Below are 21,677 nucleotides of genomic sequence, written 5' to 3'. Positions count from 1 at the left end.
TCAGCCGCGATCAGCGTTGCCATGGATATTCCTCGGTGTCAACAATACAAAGAGAGGGAGAGAGAGAAATTTTCGCGACGCTCATTTCGTGCTGCTCCTGATGCGCATTTTTTCGTTTTTTTTTATTTCGTTTTTGGAATGCGATCAGCGATATTAAAAAAAACTTGCGATTGCTTGAATCTGACGTCACAAAAAAAACGTGATTTTCAAATGGTTCGGCGAGATCGTGCGAAATACCAACGAGCTATTCGGTGAAGTGAAAATCATGGCGGGAATTTCAATAGCACCAATTTTTTCCGAGAACGGTATGACGAATCAGGCAAGTTCATTTTGTTACACCATCTTATTGAAGAATTCCTGTGAGAATTGTGGTCGATCAACGAACGAAGGTCGTCGCATCGAGAGGAACCCAATTATCTCAGATCAAGTTTTCTCATTCGATGCGATGTTTGTCCCCTTGACATTTCATGAATTTCACGAACTCCCATCAACAATTTGACATTGAGAAACTCCGCAATTTCATTTCCAAAACTGAAAGAGACGCATTTTTATTGGAAACAATGCTGACAACTTCTGAAATGAAAAAGAAACGTTCGATAGGTTTTCACTGTGCTTCAACAAAGTGGGTGCGCACGTTATTCTATCGACGTTGTCCACGCTCGAAATAGCTCGTCTCCGATATCTCTTGATAATTCGATCGAATGACGCTGAAGTTTACAACGTTGGAGTCCAACGAAATTATCTAAAAAGACTGTCAAATAATTCCAGTAAATTTCCAATTTTATTCCCTGCCGAATTTGCAATTCGTCCTTTTTCAAACCACATCAATGATTCGTGAAATGCTAAAATCACGAATTACAAATATTTTTTTCCTTCATTCCGTTGGACTCCAGCGTTACAAACTCCAGCGTTATATTCGTTGCACCTTTACAGTATATTATCGCACTACACGACACATGATGTAATACATTTATATGCGAATCCACGTAACCAAATATTTTTGTATGGTAATCGTTTGTTCGCACGAAATATCCAAAAAGACGCGGTAGAGCCTTGACGCCAAGTATTAAAAAGCTAGTCAATTAAGATGAAGTGGGCAGTCCGAGATTGGCCGATTTCTCCTAATTTGTTTCATTATATATCGCACGCTCGAGAAACGATAATCTCTGTTTTGTTATAAATTAACAGAATTCGGAATTCACTATCGTTTGATCGTGCACTGACTGAAAATTTAGTGTTCAAATTTATGTATTACGTAATACTGTTCCTATTTTGGACCTCGCCTGGAAATATTGTGTTTTCCAAATATTATCGATTAACCTTAAAGGAGGTTGGATCACGAAATCAAAATAATCAGAATGTGATAAAATTTGGTGATAACATTCTTTGGCATCAAGTATACAAATGCAATTTTGTTTCAAAATCATTTACCTCATGGTTATCGAATAAAAATCGAAGTTCTTATGCACGAGATGTATAACTGTATATATGTAAACTCTATGCTTATACACGTGAACTTTAGAGTTCAATTTTACTCGAGAGCTATGTAGTAGAAAAATCTAAAAAAATGTACATTGTCGTATATATTTTTAAAGAATACATTTACCAAATTTTATGAAATTCTTATCATTTTGAAATTTTTAATATTTTCAACATGGTTTAGCACGGCAACATTGTATCGTCGCGATCCGACCTCCTTAAAGGAAGGGTCTGGTCGAAATATCGACCACCAGTTTGGTCGGGCACTCTGCTTGAGAAATTCTCCGATATTATGCACAAATTTCGTGTAAAAAAAGGTCGATTTCAACGTAAAAATCCTCGTCCTTAAAAGGTTAGTTGATGGGACAAATAGAGGGATGTTGAGCAGAAATTACTAAACGAAAAAATCGAATAAAAAATCTAAGAGACCAGCGATTCGACGATTCATCCTAAATCTCCGCGTTCCCAAATGCCACTATATTTTTTATCTCGTAATTTTTCACAAAAACCTCAACATCTCAGCAAGAAGAATGGCATTTTTTTGGGAAATTCAATGAGAAAATAAAATCTCGAGGAAATGGTAAATTTGAGAAATGTGGAGCGGGTACAAAAGAGTTACAAATTTTGAAAAAAAATCCTCAATGAAGCCGAATAAAGCGATTTGAAAAATTCAATCGACATCCGTAAAATTTCAGCCGGCGGTTTATCTTACATTCAAATTCCATTTTTTATACGATATCAGAATATTTATTCGACGGTCATTTATCACAAGAGGATAGTTGTCAAGGTATTTTGAAGCTGCACTATTCGTCGGTGAAAATTTTTCGCAATATTATCTAGAACGACAAACAGCTTTCCCCTGACGAAAAACGATGCCACTGAATATCTGAAAGTAAAAAACATTAAACGAGAAAATTTTTAGTCAGGCTTCAGAAAACAAGAAATATGGCTTTCAGAAAACTTTTTCAAATGACAATGCCCCAAACGAACTAGCGCAAAACTTCTTCAACAGAAAAAATATCACTCGAAGGCTCAAAAAGTTCAAACCGGTGGATCTACGACGGAGGTTCCACGCTACATAACATGCGTTTGTAGCGCAAATTGTATATGTGTACGAATGAATGTATCTATGCATATAAGTATGGTGTATTTAAAAACAAAAGTGAAAAATAGAGTAAAGTAAATCAATGGATTTACCCTCTAAACGAAAAGAAAAGAAAACACCAAAAAACTATTGAATGCCAAAACAATGGCAGCTTATAGTTGGAGACTGGAAAAGACAAAAAAAAATGCTGCAAATTAAAATTTGCAAATTGCTTCCTCAAGATGGTTAAGATGCACGATGCTCAAAGCTTACTTTATGAGGTGCTATATTTTTCATTTTGGTTTCCTCATAGAGGAAGCATCGTGCATCTTGACTATCTTGAGGAAGCAATTTGCAGCATTTTTTTTTTTATACAAGGAAATAATGTATTTTCTTTACCTTCTTTTACGAACTTTAATTTATCTCTTTGTTTAAATTCATAAAAAAAAAAAAACTAAATGACGAGCCATCAGAAAAAACAGTTTGCAACTTTCAATTTTCATCATTTCTCTATTTACATTGAAATCAAAGAACATTCCGACAACTGTGCTGGAAAGTATAGAGAAAGTACAGACTTATACATAATATCTTACAAAATTTCCAAAAATTGAAGCGGTTGGACGATTTTTTGAAAAATTCATATTTTCATAAAATTCAAAATCTCATAAGATTTGAACCGCTCAACCGATATTCCCTAAATTCAATACCAACCTTCTTATTATGATAGTCTATTTATAAAAAAAAAAATTATTAATAAATCTCTAAATTTTCGAAAGTTAGAGCGCCGACACCCTTTTTATGAAAAAAGACAATGAAGCTTGCTAAACCCTTGAAATAACATCAAAGTTCTCAATTTCATTCCGAATGGTTCATCGCGCGTATTGTTGCAACTGGTTAATTCTCGGAAGTATCGATAACACATTTACATTTAAATAAAAAGATTTTCTTGAACAAAAGACCGAGCTGACGCCAGGACTTGCTCGAAAGAACGAGTTTCTTTTGTAAATCTCGTTTTGATAATTTTGGAAGTAGTTTTCGGAAGGACCTCGTCGAACGAGTAACCTCGCGACCAAGTAAACAAATAGATTTTGAGTAACAGGAAAAAAATTGTCTCGCCAAGTAACTGACGCGTAGACGCATGGCCCCGCAGTCATCGAAGAGGGAAAACAAAAGATTGGTGACCAATCGCTTGAGATAAGCCTCCAATCTTTGTCACGAAGGAATAAAAAAACCTGTTCGTCACGATCTACGTGTGATAATCTTCGATATATCTCGTGTTCCCCTTCTGCACAGATTAAAACGAGTTATTTATTTCAATGTTTGCGATTTTTTTCTTAGTCCGGATTCGCTTGCGAGTGTATAAATATATTTGGAGAATCTTTGTCTCTCCTTTTCATTCCGTAACGAATAAAAACCGCAGTGCCTTTGAAAAATCTCAATCGTGATATTTGTTCGATTCTCCGAAATGGCCAGAGTCTCGGATCGCGCGAGCTTCCACCAGGATACCAATGAAATATCCGACGTTTCTGTGGTTTATCGAAAACCCCTGGCACCTCGTATCAGACAGGCCAGTGAAGGGGGTAGCGAACATGCCCCGGGTAATTCTGAGGACGGAGATGAAAAATTTCTGAATAATGAGGTGCCGGGATTTCTCAAGCAGCCCGTAGAATTCTCGAACGACAATCATGACGGGACCCGAGAAATGGAAACTTGTGAAAAACCGATGGCACCGAGTTTCGAATCTGTTGCTGAACGTGGAAGAAATCATTCGGCGAATGGGCTACGAAATGATGAAGAAAGTGGGGCTAATGATCGAGGCGATGAGGGGAAAAAACGGGGGAATAATAATGGAGACCTTGAGGAATGTGAATCGCAAAACGATCGAGCGAAGTACTACTACTCGGAAAAGAAACACTTTCATGGTTTCGTTTCAAACTCGGAATTTCCAAATCTGTGGGTTAGAAAAATTCGTATTTGACGGTAGCATCGCCATCGCTCGGTTCCGTGTTCCTGAAAATTCCTTGGTTGTTCACCGATTCTGAGATTAACCGAATGTTTGTTTTTTTTTTCATTCCAGCGAAAACCAGAAAACATCAATGTTTACGCGACGAAAAAGACGATCGCACAGGGAATGCTCGATGTCGCGTTGCTCGCTGCGAACGCGACGCAGCTGAAAAACTTGCTCGTGGTAAGTAGTGTTTTCGTAAAAAATCCATCTCTTCTCATGTCCTCACGTCAATGAGGTCATATTTCCAAACAAAAATATGTCCGATTTTGGTGACCGAAATCTGAGAAATGCAACGAGGAAAACGACATTTTTTGACTCAACACTGCGATGATTAAAAAAAAATATTTTTTTTCCTCAAAGTCGCAAGTGATTATGTTAATACAAAATGAAAAAATAATTCTCTCAAAATTTGAACCGTCTAAAAAATTTTTTAGAGGTGGCGCCAACGACGTTAAATTTTTTTTTCTTAGTGAAAAACCACGATAAAAAAAAGATTGAGTGTTTGATCTTGCAACGACAAAAGTTAGCTCTCAATCAAGAGTTGACTCTCTTAAAATTTGAGCTTGGAGGAACAGCATTCAGAGGTCGTCGCAATGGTTTTTCTAAAGTTTTTTTTTCAAAGGTCTCGATTCGCTTCGTTTCGCAGGTTGATATGTTAGCGTATCATGAAAACATTATTTCCTCACAATTTCTCCCAAATTTACATATACATTAGTGTACTAACAAGTTGCTTGCGACTTTGGGGATTTTTTTTTTTTTTTTTTAACCACCCTACTCAACGCGGGTTTCCTGGATTCGATTTCTGAATTTGCTACCCGCGAATGCAATTTGCTCGTCGAAATATTTCTAATTAATTAATAAACTTCGTCGATAATTTGTTTAGGGAATTCAATGAGATTTCAATTTCGCAGGTCGGAGAAGCGTACCAATTTTACATCTTCACTCTAACTCTGGTCTGCTTGTCGATAGCCTTGCAGGTACGATTTTCTATTTCTATATCAAAATAATAAAAAAATAAATATTCGAAAGCAGCAATTCGCTTACAGAAGTGTGCGCAGCACCGTAGGAATCCGTAGAACCCTTGATTTTCCATAATTTTCCATAATTTTCACAATTTTCAGTGCTTTATAGATTCGCAAAAAAAAATAATAATCAAACAAAGAAATAATAAAAAAATAAAAAATAAAAAAACAGAGGAATGACGTTTTCGGCACTCGAGCACACTGCAGTTTTAGAGGGCCGTAGCACACGCGCACGACGAAATAATTCCACGCCAATTGGTCCACTTTGAGTTTCGCAGGCTTATTGATGGAAAAAAAAAAAAAAAAAAAATTTCAACTTGTGCGTAGATAATTTCCGGCCTATTATCTCTGTCACTGAATTTCATGAGGGATCGAAAAATGGAGGATGTGAGATACTCCGCGTCGATTGATTGGATCGGTACAGCGCGAGTCGCTCTCAGCTTCACTGTATTCTTAATAAATATTATTATAACGGTCTTCGACCCGATCGGATCCCACGTGGTCCAATCGTACGCCGCGAGTGAATTGTAATTTTATCGTTTCATTGATTTATTACCGCGATTACCTGCGCACGAAATTTTGGATCAATTCGCTTTCTCTTTGAGCCTCTAAATTTTTTCATACCGGGCAAACAATGATTGTTTAGGTACTGGTCGGTATTTTGTTCATAATCCTGGGTAGTTTGGACATCAATCGTCGTCGCGATCAACGAGCAGCCATCATTATGAACGATATTATATTAATAGCCATTTTCTTAATTAGTCTAATTAACATTATCATCGCGGGATTCAACATTGATTTTAGTTACAAACCTACCGAATTCCCGGAACCTGCAAAAAATGTTTGATGATCAAAACATTTTCTTGATTCACACCCAAAGAGTATTTTTGTCAATATTTATTGAGTGAAAAAAAGTCGAATTTCAACGTCACGTCCGACTCGACAATCTCTTCTCTGTTCTAGTCATTTCCGGTTTGTTCGGCTATATCAAAAACTGTGCGCCAATGGGGCTGAAGTCGTTTATCGTAAGATTTCGATTCCTATAGCTCACTTACGCGGTTTCACGTTTTATTTATTAGCGCACTTGTCTTGATGGACATTTTTCTGTTATTTATTTTTAATCAATCGTTTTCATATTTGCCCATCGTTTCTCTTCGATTCAGTATTTATTTTTTAATCAGATTTTTCTATTATTTCTTTTGAACAAATCGTTTTGTGTTATTCACTCATTTATTTTAAGATCATACATTTTTTGGTTACTTTTGTTTGCATGTGTGTCATTTTGGTATGATTTAAAGATCGTCCAGGGTATGATCCTAATCGTTCTGGGTTCGGTATTCAATCTGAACAGGCTGGCGGACCAGTCGAGGGCCCGATTATGGAACGACATAAGCCTCGCAATAATGTTACTAACCGTAATCATAAATATAATCGTAGCGTCTTTCGCGTTGCGCGATGACCATTAGTTTGATCCTAAACTTATAGCGGATGTGATTTGAAAATCGTTGCTTCAAAGACTCGAGAGAACGTTTTTACATTTTTGCGATCTCACGTCAGAGAGAGCGTTTGCTTTTACGGTTAGTTGTATAAGGCTTTGCTCAAATAAGTGATTATAACTATAGTAATAATGAGTGTGACTTTTGGAACTTTGTACTTGGATATTTAATAAATCTGATTATATGGTTGACGATTGAACGACGATTCCTTCAGCTTTCATTTATTATTAAACCCTTTCAGTCGGAGACCCACCTGCGGAAAAATAGTTTCTTTCGAAATCTTTTTTGAAAAGATAAGACGATGGAGACCCGGTTCAGTTTTTAGACGACTCTGATACAGGAAAATTTAATAATTTCCTATTCACATTGTAGGGTAATAAATTGGAGTAAAGAATGTCGATCGAATGTATTTTATTAAAAACAAGAACATTTTGAATCGTGATACAGGAAATGATGTTTTGACATGCGCGTTTCTGTCAGGACTCTGTGTTCTCTTTTCTTTTTCTCTCTCTTTTCATAAAACAATTGAAATTCCTCCTTTCATTTCGCTCTGAACAAACTTCGTACATCAATTCATATATATTTTAAGGTAGTTCATGCACGAAACGATTTTCTTAAGAACGCTCTTAAATTTACACAGAGTTTCAATGGGTAATCGATTGACACGCATATCAAAGTTTGAAGGGTTCGTTTTATTTAGATAAACGTGTTTAACCCTTTAAGTGCACACTGGGTCGTTTTGACCCCATAAGCATATGGATGACGCGGATTAACCCTTTGAGTGTGCACTCAAAGGGTTAAATATGGAGAAAAACGCACCGGGGTATAGGAATTATGCGTAAAAAATCATTCACCTTTCCATATAACGAATAAATGCTTCTTACGAAGTTTACGAAAAATGTACACAATAACAATGAAGTATATAATGAAGGTTTGAGAAAAAATTCGAGACGATTGTCTTACTAGTAATAAAGATAAATTACGTTAAGGAGGGTGGATCGCGACGATACAATGTTGTCATGCTAAGCCATGTTAAGGTGGTTCCTCCACGAGACAGTTAAATTAGGAAATTATTTAAATTTGGCAAACGTATTGTTTAACATATGAACAACACCTCTATAAAATTTTAACAAGTTTCACCATCCCGAACCCGAGATATATGTAATTGAAGTTGACTCAATTAACACGTAACATATGGACCATGCATAGGCAAACGGCGCATTATTAATTCTACCGCTAGTACTAAAATTAGGAAGTTTATAAAAAACGAGGAGGAGCTAGAGCAGGATATCACAGATATTGTGAAAAAAAATCAAGGTGATTGACCATTTAGTTTGACAGATATAGCCTCGAGAGGTACGAAGGTTTAGGCTGCGTACGATATATTTTGCAAGCGAACCAGCGAATGTCGTCTGTATAGACAACCTTTTCTGTGTGTTGAAGCGTAACCTGGATAGTTCCGTCAAAAAATTTACTCACGATGTCGGATCAAAAATACTTTTAGAATAAATTTTACAAAAGCAAATGATATTTGTACTATATCTGCTGGCACCGAGTACGTATATAGGGTCTTTACAAAGTTATTGATTACGATCCGAACAAATTATCAAGCCTTTTAATATGCAGACAGTACATAACTTTTGGTTGGGGCTGTCGCAGAGGATCAACCTTAAAAATATGAAGAATTTTAAAATGATAAGAATTTAATAAAATTTGATAAATGTATTCTTTAAAAATATATATGACATCATACATTTTTTTAGATTTTTCTACCACATAGCTCTCGAGTAATTGAACACCAAAGTTCACATGTATAAGCATAGAGTTTACATATGGGTTATTCCATACCAAACCGACTAATTCGTGACCCTGACCATTTTTGATTTTGCTGAAAATTTTCTATTATTTTGTATCTACTGAAAGAAGTCATTCCTAATTTTTTTAGACTTTTTCTTCAACCCATCTGATCACAATAGATTTTTCAAAATTTCGTACAATTTTTTAGTAAACGCCTATAACTTTTTCAATAATAGAGATATCGAAATAAAATAGTAGGTCATTTTTTTCGTCTCGAGTTGTAGTTTTCTGAAATAGATGCAAAACAAATTACAAAATGAATTTTCATACTTTTTTTTCAGTTTTTCACCAAAAATATTTTTTTTTCAAACTTGGACACTTTTGATTTTTTTTTTAATTCACCGCGTTTCAATAGACCTTCTTGCACATGCAGAAAAATTTTTAGCTTGTGATATTTATCATTTGTTACCTTTTATACTATTATTTACCACGTGTCAAACAAAGAAGTGTTTCCTCCTTATTTAGAGTGATAATATCTTTAATTAGGAAGTAAAAATCGACCCGATTTAAACACCCATAAAATATGGTCCTACGGGCATGATGATCTACCTTAATTCTCTACAATATTATGTCTAAAGGAATAGAGAAACAGTTTTCAAATACTTACCTAAGACTTTGATACGATTTACATGACAATTGATTCTCAATTAAGAAAAGAACAAAAATTTATTTGTTTTAGGAAGCAGGCATTAATTCTACAATAGTGAAATCGACTGTTTAAACGTTGCATGACATGATAGTATATATAAAAAAAAAATTGGGATGTAAAACAAAGTAATAGAAAAATAGTATTCTGAAGAGTGATTATATAAATATATAAATGTACAATAAAAAATTATGATTGAAAAATATTTTAAAATCGCGACACCAGAGTCATTTCCGTAAGGCTCGTTAATTTCGAGGCGTCCTGCGGCACGGAGTGTAAAAAGGACAATTGTTGAACTAGAAAAAAAAAATACTTAATCCAGACACTTGTAGCTAGTACGTACAGAATTTTGACAATATTCCTTTTGTGCTATTGACAAGTGTTTCAATGATAAGATTTAATTTACGACAAAACATAATTCATGTGGATAAAAAAAAATTTAATTAACTTATATTAAAATCCGAAAGTGTTGCACTTTGAAATGTTCTATTTAATTTATTGTCATTTTGAAAAATTGTACTTAGAAAAAAGTTTAGGAACGTGGTCGAAGGTGGAAATCGGATACTGGCTCGGGGAGGAGCTCAAAAGTACAATGAAATTTTTTTTTCACGTATAAAAGTTTTCACCTCATATTGGAGAGGGTTTAAAGTATATTTTAAGGTAATAAAACGGAATTGATTTTTCGAAAAATCTACAGTGCTTTAACCTTTAAATACTTATGACTGATCAGCTGATAGTGTCAAACGTATCCACTTTATATTACCAAGTCACTACGAGTTCAATTTATGCTATTTATTTTATTTCGAAGTGAAAAAAAAAACAACGAAAAAAGATCAACGTTATGTGAAAATATTTAATACCATTATATTTCAATGAGGATGACCAAAGACCCGAAAAGAATGAAGGATTATCTTCATTCTTTTGTAAGGACGACAAAAATTGCCATTTGTAGCTACACGTTTTTTAATCTCATAATTTATAGCTAAATATACAGAAAAAAAATTATGCGAGGTAGTCTTTAAATTTCCTTGAGAGTAACAAAATTTTATTAAATTTATGATTCCATGGAGCACTAACACTTTCTGCTATGAGAGCAAAAAAAAAATTTCTGCTTCACGATTTTTGAGAAAAAACAGGAAAATATCGAAAAGTGGCTTGAGCACTATATCTAAATAATTTTTTTCAATCTGAAATTTTGGGAAAATTACTTTTTTTGATGTACTAACGATTTCCGTTGGAGCTCCGAGAAAAAAAATATCGATTTTTTTTGCATCACCCCAATAGACATATATTTGAAAAAAAAAAATTGAAATTCGAAGCAAAGACTCATCGTTTTCAGACTCCATCGGTGTCAAAATATGTCAGCTCAGTCATTGAATGGACAGAAAATTGTGGAATCCTGCGAAGTCCATAAGTTTCATTTACTTTGGAATGTATAAACACTAAGGCTCCATTTCAGACGGCACTCTAATTTTTTTGTATATTATCGTCCAAGCTTAAAACTTAATCTCTGTGAAATCTCAAGGTCTCTTAACGACTGTTTAATCGAAATATTATTAGTCAAAAGAACACAATTTTACGTGTCATATATAGCCACAATGACTTCGAAGTCTGTATAACTCAAAATTTGATATATTTTTATATCGGATGTTAGTAATAAAAAACGTCTATTATATGCATTGAACCCTGAGGATTTTAACGGTTCGTTAAAAAAAGGGGTCAATGGACATCTGAATTAAAAATATAAAGTTAAAGACGACAAATGCTCACGGAATCTCAGGATTTCGTAACCCTGTGAAGTTGTGTCAACCTCGAACAACCTATAAATGTAAACATTTGTACAATGCTTTATGGAACTTTTTTGTCGTTATGGTAAACTCTAACCTCAGCTGTCAACTGACTACGTCCGATGTTGTCAGACGTAAACATTTCACACTGTACTACCGAGTCGTGTTAATAACTCTGCACAAAATCCTTTTCGTAATGAAATGAACTTAAGATGATGGATCAGTCGATAATCACAACCGTGAGTGTGAGAGAGATAGCTGCAAATTTTGAAAAGGAAATTTTTCCACATCGTTCGTCTGATTGAAAAAATAAAAATATCATCGGATTTTTGCAATCGTGCTGTGTACGATGACATTTTTATTATTTTAATCGGACGAACGATGTCAAAGAGTTTCAATTTGAAAAATTCGAGGTGTGATTACCGACTGATCCATCATCTTAAGGAGGGTGGCTACATTCGTCAAAATGATAAGAAATTGATCAAATTTGGTGATAATGTTCAACATCAAGTGCGAAGACACAATTTTTTTCAAAATTTTCTTCTGCTTAGTTATCGAGTAATTACGGATTAAAGCAGATTTTTTATGCCTGGAATGTATACCTATGTATAAGAAAAAGCTATGCTTATACACGTGAACTTTAGTGATCAATTACTCGATAACTGTACAGAAGAAAAATCTTAAAAATTTTTGTATTGTCAAATTTGGCACTAAAGAATATGTTCACCAAATTTTATTAAATTCTCATAATTTTGAAATTTTTAATGTATTTAACATGGTTTAGCATGGCAACATTGTATCGTCGCTAGCCACCCTCCTTAAATATTATTTACCATTAAAAAATCATTACAAGATTTCTTAATAATATTGTGCTATATACGATTGCTCGTGGTAATTTCTTTAAAAAAATATGGTCAAAGACTGTTCATTGACTAGCACGAATCGCTTTTACATCCTTAATCTTTGTGCCTCAAAAAAAAATGGTGATTTTTGTAAAAAAGAAGTCAATTTTAAAGATACTGCCACCAAGCTTGTATTGCGGAAACGATTTTTTTAAACAAGCAGGATTGTGCTGCTTACGACAGAAGTGTCTTTTATGACTCGCTTCTGAAATAAGTTGAAAATGCATGGTGCAAACGAGCGCGCTCATAAAGCAAAAGCAGTCGGAAATTACGAAAAATCCTATAAAAATGAAATTCAATATTCTTTATTCAACGAAGTTGATAAACAATGCGAGCATTTCGAGCGAGTAATTTAATGAATCACAAATTTGAGGGTTTTGAGGGGCCGGGGCGAGGGGAATTATCGAGGTAGAAGTGGTCCGAATACGCTTCGTGATAAATCGCTTCCCTTCGTACGCAAAGAACATTATTTTTTCCCACCTGTAACAAAAAAAGTCACGTAAATCGGTTGGCTTACGAAAAAAGCGTGGATTCGAAGAAAAATCTGAAAAATGTACACTATCGATTCTCAATTTCTTATCCCCGCGCAAGATTCTCGATTCTATCTTCTTTTAACAGCAAATGCCCTACAAATCCATCCGTCTTCGAAACGCACTACTGGAATCGTCACCGAAATTGAAAAAAATATTGATCGCGCGAGAGATTATTCAAGCTCATTACCCTTTTTGCCGCCTTTGTTTTTGTTCGCGTCGCCCTTAGCGTCCGCGGCTTTTCCACCGGATGCTCCGCCGCTCGCGGGTGCAGCTTTCTTCTACCGAACAATCGTAAAATCATCCATTTCATTATCCGCCCTCCACACCTCGATACAAGTTACATCATCGTTAAAAGTGAATAATATTTTGTGATCCTGCGCCCCCGTTAGAAGCCAGGTGTACACACGTTTGTGTCTCGAGAGACCCGAGGAACGAGAGTATGCGACGAATTATTCGAAAAACATAACCTTCGCGAATGGGGCTCGGGTCAACAGAGACCCGGGCGTGCGAGCAGAGCGCAGTGAAAAATATACTTCGAGGCATACGCACGAGCCTGGGGTAGGTACATAATTGACGAAAAATTAAATCAATAAACTCACATCTCCACCCTTTCCACCGCCACCTAAAACAACCCAACAGGACAAAAATCTGAGTTGACAGAACTTGGGTTATGGTCGATACGAATCGCTCGTTCGTTACGCAAATACGTGCAACGTGTATTTTTGGTAAGTCAAGGTCAAGCACCAAGGTTACGTTTACGAAACGTAAGCGTCAATAGCGAACACAAAATAAGAGGCATTTCATTATTTGTTTACGAGAAAAAGAGAGAGAGCACACTCTTTACCTTTTCCTCCTTTACCCATTGCTCCTCGAGATTTCAAGTCCTGCGAATGTTTCCACTCTTCTTATTTTATTCTGTTGATACAAGCAAATAAAAACAATAACAGAATTTGTATATAACGAACTTTTTTGACGTCTGTGACGATTCTCCGCACTGCGCGAAGACAAATGCGCTAACTTACATTTGTTTCGACGTCGTGCGAACGACGACGACGACGACGTTCGCGGTGAGCTTTCTCATCCCCCCCGCCGCTCGGCGTTCCGCCCCTCCGCAGACCCGCCGCTCCGTTGCACCATCGCTCCTAATATACCGACGATGTATTCCAATATACCTTTGGATATTCAATGTATATATTCTCGTCCTTGTCCAACAGCGATATTAAATTGGCTCGATACGCGCAGCGGAAGAAAAAAAATGAAGAAAAAAAGTATAAAAAAGATGGCGATATTGCATTGAGCATTAAATTAGGTGTACGCATTGATCTTTCGCATCGTCCCCGGTCCGTGCACTATTTACAGAGCTTGTGCCATTTCCCCCCCACCTTTTATTTCAACCAATACCGATGCACTCTCGTCTCAATAACAGATATAAATATTTCGCTCCATCCATTCACACGGTCGCGCCGAATTGTCTTTGTTTATTTGTTTGAACTTTTTATAATAGGAGCGAGCGGAATTATTTAATTTACAGATGAATTAAAGAAAAATTGAATGCCACTTTTTCGATGGGACAAATATTATGATTTATTGAGCAATGTGTTCTACTCGGGGATTCGAATAAACGGAGAGCGGGACGCAGCAGGTTTTTGAAGGCGCTTCCGGCTCACGGCGGAAGTCGTTGCACCGACGACGCTGGCCGTAAACTCACGGGCGAGGAAGACACGCTGAACGAAGCGACGAACACGTTTATTATTGTTATCAAAAAGACAGCTACTACCACGTAATTATTGATTTTCAATGCCTGCGGCGATTTTCCCTTTCCCCGGATGTCGTAACGACCCTTGAATATCAGACTCACGCCCACTGCGATCTGAAAAACGAATCGTTTACTTGGAAATAGTGCGCGTTCTCAAATTATATTCGATTCAGTTCTTTTGCTTCCACATATGGAGGAAACTGTGTGATCATGAACATTTTTTTTCCAGTTTTCAATGTCAGTGTGCTCAAAATGTCCCAAAACATCAAAAAATCATATCTAGAAAAAATGTCCGGATGTGTGTGTGTGTGTGTGTGTGTGTGTGTGTGTGTGTGTGTGTGTGTGTGTGTGTGTGTGTGTGTGTGTGTGTGTGTGTGTGTGTGTGTGTGTGTGTGTGTGTGTGTGTGTGTGTGTGTGTGTGTGTGTGTGTGTGTGTGTGTGTGTGTGTGTGTGTGTGTGTGTGTGTGTGTGTGCGTGCGTGCGTGCGTGCATGCGTGCGTGTGTGTGTGTGTGTGTCGTGGCACTGCAAAATTCAACTTATAACTCGAAAACAAATTGAGATACAGGGCTACCGTTTTTCACAGATGTTAACGATGTTTGGTACAAAAGTCTAAATAATTAGAAATTGATCAAATTTGGTGATAAAATTCTTCAAGTTCGAAAACAGAATTTTTTTCAAAATTTTCTTCTGCTTAATTATTACGCATTAAAGCAGATTTCTTATTCCCGGAATGTATACCAAACGCTATGCTTGTACACGTGAACTTTAGTGATCAAATACTCGATAACTGTACAGAAAAAAAATCTTAAAAATTTTGTATTGTCAAATTTGTCACTAAAGAATATGTTCACCAAATTTTATAAATTTCTGATCATATTGAAATTTTTTATGTTTTTAGCATGATTTAGCATGGCAACATTGATTACGTTTACACAGCGCTCTTATTCCGGTTTAGTTATATCAATAAAGATTTACAAAATGCATATCTGTCTTTATATATAAATATACCCGTCTGGATATACAAAACCGGAATAAGAGGGCCGTGTAAACGTAGTCATCGTAAGCCTGTACCAAATATCCTTAATCTATACAAGCTCTTCATTCTCTGGTAAATTTGTTAGAATTCGTAAAAAAAATACGAATGCTACGACGTTTTGAAATTTTCAAAAAAACGGTATCGACGCTCTAACTTCCGAAAATTTTAAGATTTATTACTGATTTTTTTTTTTATAAATGGAATATCATAATAGGAAGGTTGGTATTGAATTTGGGAAATATCGATTGAGCGGTTTAAATTTTATGATTTTTGAAATTTTACGAAAATATGAGTTTTTCGAAAAATCGTCTAACCGCTTTAATTTTTGGAAATTTTGTAATATATTGTGTATAAGTCTGCATTTCCTCTATACTTTTCAGCAAAGTTGTCGGAATTAATCAATTTAAATGTAAATAGGAAAACGATGAAAATTGAAAGTTGCAAACTGTTTTTTCTGATGGCTCGTCATTCAGTTTTAGGAGCAGTATATATGCCTAAAAAAGTAACAAATCGTTTTCTCAAGCTTTTAGAACAATGCTGAAAGTTTCCTCTATGAGGAAGCCAAAATGAAAAATATTGCACCTCATCGAGTAAGCTTTGAGCATCGTGCATCTTGAGCACCTTGCATCTTGAGGAAGCAATTTGCAAATTTTAATTTTCAGCATTTTTTTACATTGGTACTAAATCGAATTGATCTCGAAATTAATATTGTGCAAGATACTTGAACGGATTCATTAAATTTTTTCGCCGTGTCGTTGCACGATAATCGGAACTTTCTCATCACTGCGAAAGGCGTCGAAAAAAAATTAATATTTTGCCAGTTTGTCGATGAATCCCGTCAACTTTTTACATCAGATTTGTTATCGAAAAGTATGAGGAAAAATAATTGCCGTTTTATTTATGTATACTCATTTTTCGACATTTGCCAAAAGCGTTTGCGCTTGCTTTTTGATTAACAACCGTTGGATCGATTATGACGAACCTTTTTACGAAACCACGTGTTCGTAGTTTTACGAAATTTCTACTACTTGATTTATTCAAAAATGTAAAAGAAAGGTTGAAATATTCGATTGAATTTTTTAATGAAAAAGTCTCATCAATTTTTTTCAAATTTTGATGAAATTAGATTGATTAAAATAAAAAAAAAAAAATCAATTCATGCAAAAACAAAAATAAACTTCTAACTTTGCATGGAAAAAAAATTTCAACCATTTCAATGAAATGATAAATAATTAAGAAATCCAGAATTGTTTCTCGAGCGTTATATTGACGGATACGCTGTAAAATTTTGTTTGTTCAACGGTGAAAAATGAATAAGAAGGGTGGATCCTGCAGGCATGGCTATGGTCATACAGGCAAGAGTAAAGAGATGGGGAATTGGAAAACAACGACAGATCAAGAATTTCAATACGAATGGTCTTAACACAATGCTCCTTGTAAAAAATTTCACGGTTCTACGTTTTCGCAAACTCTTGTGATTCTAAAAATAACCATTTTTCTTTTTTCAACCACTGGTCTATGAAGCTTATCTCCGGATTTAGCTGAGTCAAAACTCGAGCATACTCGATCGAGTAATGCAGTCGTGTGAAAAAGCTTCAAACTTGTCTTACTGCTCGATAGAAATGATTCATGTTTTCTTCCGGTTTCAAAAATTCGTATTTCTGAAGACGATATAATTTCCCCCCCCCCCTGCCCAGTTAAAGGGCATTTGAAAAAATGTTTTTTGAGATTACTCACCAGTTAGAAAAGAGACTCTGTCATAATTGTGAATTTCGCTCTACTACAATCGGATCATAAAGGAAACCAAGACAAAATGAGAAACATGGGAAAATTTGAAATTTTTTTTTCTCTAAACTTTTCATGTACACTCCCGTCCAAAAGTTTGGTCGGGTTCACTCGTCGAAATTTCTACCCACACTAAAAGTTTGATCGGTCAAGTGAAGCTCGGTCAAGATCAACGGAATCGAATTTAATAAACGTCATATTGAAGAAGACTGATTTTTTTTCTCTACTTTTCTCCATAACAGCTTTAAAGGGGATAAAAAAAAGCTTTATTTTTGTGTCTTTAAAATACCGTACGATTTTTTTTCGCAAGGTTATTCTAATTTTAGCTAAAAACAAGGAGTTTCAGATATTGTGACGTATTTCGATAACTTTGCGGGTTCAGAAGAAATGTCAAGGGGGAAAAAGTTGTGCTGATTTATAATAAACTTGTTTGTAATTATTTTAGATTTTTTTGTTGAGAATTTTTTTTCCATCTTTTTGGTCGGGTCTCGACTAACAAGAAGAGTCACTTTATCGTATAAGCTGCTCATTCGTATATTTGAGGGGAGAAATTATTTCCTACACGTTTTTTAATCTCATAATTTATAGCTAAATATGCAGAATAAAAGAAATCAATTATGTGAGGTAGCTTTTAAATTTATTTGCATTATAAAATTTTATACTAGATTTATGATTCCATGGAGCACTAATACTTTCTGCTATGGGAGCAAAACAAAATTTTGTTTCGCGATATTCCTGAAAAAAAAGGAAAATATCGAAAAGTGGCTTGGGCGCTATCTAAAATTTTTTTTTCAATCTGCAATTTTGGGAAAATTACCTTTTTTTGATGTACTAATGATTTTCGTTGGAGCTTCGAAAAAAAATTGATTTTTTTTTGCATCACCCTAACATAGAGATGTTTTTGAATCGCACCGTTCCAAAAATGAATCGATATATGAAGTTTAAAACGTCGGCTTCAAAATGGCATGACGTATAATGATTTTTGGAAAACTTCGATGAGATACTTCTCTATTTGCAAAGAATTAATAAACTCAAGAATGGAAACACTTTCAAGACCTTCGAAATCAAATTGTTGTGTATTTGCTATATCATTTGTTTTGTTCCATTTTTAACACGAAACTTTAAATGGAATTTCGAATGTAGTAAATAGAAGTTTTCAGTACAATTCAGTGAAAAGTATTGAGCACAGCAGCGGTCAGTGAGAACAAAGAGAGAACAAGGACTCAAAATCCGCAGGTTTTCCTTAATTTCCGCTCTTTCGAGTTTTAGGTTTTAAGGGATTTCGAAAAATACAGAATCATTCGAGATATGATACAAAGTTTTTCTTCCGTCTGATGAGTGATCGTGCAGGTGATTCGTAATCGCGAAATCTGAATAGCGCTTCTCCATTATTTTTGAGATCGTCCATTATAAAAAAAAATCGTGTTCTAATTGTTGATCAAACAATATTCGTCATTTGATTGGACGAAAATGTAGCGGGTTCAACGGTTCTTTTCTGGAATCAACTGAATTATTTGTTATTTGAAAAAAATGTAGTTAAACATTGCATTTTTTCCAACTTGATGGATTTTGTTCGATGAACAATATTTTTTTTATGAAGAAACCACTGCGTGGAATTTACGAAAAATCGATTTTTTTCGTTAGCCTAAAATATGATTAGAACCTTCGAGGATGAAAAATTTCCATTGAAATTTAAAGCTCTCTGTGTTATCTCTAAACTCGTACATTTTCAGAATCATGTTGGATCTAACAATCTTCATTATTTTCATATTTGAATCTTTGACAACATCTCGAAAATAACGTTTCCAGGGAAAGTTCGATTCCGATAAATTCATTGCAAAATGTCTTATCAACACACCTCTTTTTGTCTATACAGAAAATTGAATTTCTTTCGATACTCGCCAATAACACAGTAACGACTGGATTCAAAATGTCCTACGTGACAGCAATGAGTATCGCAGTAAAATGTTTTTATTTTTATTCTGGATGGGCGATTGCACGGCGTATCGCTGCATTTTCAAATATTTTTCGATAATAATCTTTCGTCGTTGAACAAAATCGTCGAGAATCCACTGGCTTTTTCTCACAGTTTTAACAGTGGTCTTATCCCTTAATGTAACAGCTTTAAAATCCCACGAGATAAAAAAATGCTGGAAATTGAAATTTGCCAATTGCTTCCTCAAGATGGTCAAGATGCACGATGCTCAATAAAGCTTACTCTATGAGGTGCAATATTTTTCATTTTGGCTTCCTCATAGAGGAAGCTTTAAGCATTGTTCTAAAAGTTTGAGAAAGCAATTTGTTACTTTTAATTTTTTTTTTAAATAAAATTTCAACTTATTTATCGACTTTTAACTTTTCCAAAAATTAAAGCGGATTTTTCGAAAAACTCATATTTTCGTAAAATTTCAAAAATCATAAAATTGAAACCGCTCGACCGATATTTCCCAAATTCAATACCAACCTTTCTATTATATTCTATTTATAAAAAAAAAAAATTGGTAAAATAAATCTTAAAATTTCCGGAAATTAGAGCGTCGACACCCTTTTTTTAAAATTTCAAAACGTCGTAGGATAATGAAGAGCTTGTTCAGATTAACATCTGCGCAAAACGGTAACCCTGTATCTCAAATCGATTTTGAGTTATAAGAGTTTGAATTTTACAGTGCCATAACCGCGCGCGCGCACACACACACACACACACACACATGCGGACATTTTTTCTAGATATGATTTTTTGATGTTTTTGAACATTTTGAGCACATTGACATTGAAAACTGGAAAAAAAATGTTCATCGTCACATAGCTTCGTCTATGAGGAAGCAAAGGAAGCTGCTGCGTTCAATGCTTCCCTGAACACGTGTCCTCTCCGAAAAGATATTCGTGGAAATGCAAATGATCAAATCTTTTACATATAATAATAAAACAACTTAGTTGAAGTTTGCTGGTACAGCAAATTTTTACACAATTATTTCGAACTCCAGCTGTGAACCAAAGAAACTTTTCTTTCTCTCAACTCATCAGCATGGACGCTTTACTCAAACCACGTGATCGTTGATGACGATAGATTTTTTTACAAATCAAGTTTCGACTATTTGCTTACTAATTAATAAGACTGAAGATTATTTTCCCAGAGTAACTTTGAACGACTTTCGCATCCTTGACAGCCGGAAATGCGAGGATAATTGTACTGAAAACCTCTGAAAAATCCCTGCTTCGTTAAGGTATGATCTCGGTTTTCGAAAAAAATGTTAATTAACCTGTTTCAAAGTTGAAAGTTGAAGTCTTTTCGATTTTTCGATTGAACGAACTTTCGAATAACAACGACATTTGTACTCGGTATTTGACGCTGTCACTCTCGATACTTTTGCAACAAAACTTTTTGATGTCCCAATGGAGCTTTTCGAAAAGTAGTTTTCTGCATGCGTTTGCCAAGAACAATTGAGAAAAAACAAGAAAAAAATTGATGTACCTGGAGTAAGAGGCTGACAACAATGAGAAAAACGTTGACGAAAAAAGTTGGACTATTCCGTTGATACTCGACGAGATATCGCAGCTGATTGGCATTCGCGGTTATGAGAGCAACGTCCATCATTCCCTGTGCAACCGTTTTCTTCGCGGCATAAGTATGCTGCGCTCTTGCAACTCGGTGACTCCTTTTGTCCGTAGTGTCGATCGTAACGACGGTTTCCTTTACCATTCGATCCTCAATCGGACCAACTTCCTCGTCGACGAGATCGATCGAGTTTTCTGGAGCCGCGTAGTTCGAATCGTTCGACACAACTCGGTTCAGCTCCACTTGAACCATTTCAGTGGCATCTCCGGGCTGCGCCGACGTCGTCGGGGTCACTTTCGTTGGTATCATTCTGCGAAAAATATGAGCCACGAACCGACGATCTCCCTGCTGGAGAAGCTCGTTGTCAAAAATGTTTTTTTTTTTTTAATTATTGAGTCACTCGTGATCACTGACTAGTTTACGCAAAAGTACCCGGGCACGGAATGCTCCGATTCACGTTCAAGTGCGCTTGTGACTCTTCGTCGAGGTTCTATAATTTCGATTGCAAAGTACTGTAATGTCATTCCGGAGAGTTCGTCAACAACTGGAATGTTTGTTCGAATGATTCGTGACTTTGCCCACTGCATTCTCGTTCGTCACATACTTGGCGATAAATTTTATCGTGAATCCCCGAGCGCGTATGGGAAAAAACAAAGAAACCGCAATTATGTCGGGCTTCCGTTAGGAAACGTCTGAGGTCACATGTTATTCGAATGAACCTCGAAAATC

General features: G+C 35.6%; 2 protein-coding genes and 1 long non-coding RNA gene across 7 annotated transcripts; 1 reads left to right on the top strand and 2 right to left on the bottom strand.

Moving 5' to 3' along the window:
- The first annotated feature begins 50 nt into the window (after positions 1–50).
- LOC122416949 (ninjurin-1-like) lies at positions 51–7,288 on the top strand. 4 transcript variants are annotated; one of them, XM_043430123.1, is made up of 4 exons: positions 51–319; positions 4,641–4,751; positions 5,483–5,548; positions 5,921–6,233. In XM_043430123.1, the coding sequence occupies exons 1-4, from the start codon at positions 266–268 to the stop codon at positions 6,122–6,124; spliced, it is 435 nt and encodes a 144-aa protein (XP_043286058.1). In that variant the 5' UTR covers positions 51–265; the 3' UTR covers positions 6,125–6,233. The 4 variants fall into 4 exon arrangements, with proteins under 4 accessions (XP_043286058.1, XP_043286054.1, XP_043286056.1 ...); XM_043430119.1 differs by lacking the exon at positions 51–319 and adding an exon at positions 3,571–4,520; XM_043430121.1 differs by lacking the exons at positions 51–319; positions 5,921–6,233 and adding exons at positions 3,576–4,520; positions 6,240–7,009.
- Positions 7,289–12,570: 5,282 nt separating this feature from the next.
- Positions 12,571–14,428, bottom strand: LOC122416951 (uncharacterized). Of its 2 annotated transcripts, XR_006262195.1 has the most exons (5): positions 13,837–14,428; positions 13,659–13,729; positions 13,414–13,436; positions 13,002–13,092; positions 12,571–12,761 (listed from the first exon to the last, which is right to left on the bottom strand). It is a non-coding gene; the product is annotated as an uncharacterized lncRNA (long non-coding RNA). The 2 variants fall into 2 exon arrangements; XR_006262194.1 differs by lacking the exon at positions 13,837–14,428 and having other exon boundaries at positions 13,659–13,830.
- Positions 14,429–14,477: 49 nt separating this feature from the next.
- On the bottom strand, positions 14,478–21,257 carry LOC122416765 (ninjurin-A-like). The gene is made up of 2 exons (XM_043429811.1): positions 20,865–21,257; positions 14,478–14,684 (listed from the first exon to the last, which is right to left on the bottom strand). The coding sequence occupies exons 1-2, from the start codon at positions 21,255–21,257 to the stop codon at positions 14,478–14,480; spliced, it is 600 nt and encodes a 199-aa protein (XP_043285746.1).
- Between the last annotated feature and the right edge of the window lie 420 nt (positions 21,258–21,677).

The sequence above is a fragment of the Venturia canescens genome, chromosome 10, assembly GCF_019457755.1.
Source record: "Venturia canescens isolate UGA chromosome 10, ASM1945775v1, whole genome shotgun sequence".
NCBI classification, from domain to species: Eukaryota; Metazoa; Arthropoda; class Insecta; order Hymenoptera; family Ichneumonidae; genus Venturia; species Venturia canescens.
Note: the sequence above shows the minus strand (reverse complement) of the source record. Positions and strands in the feature narration are given on the sequence as shown.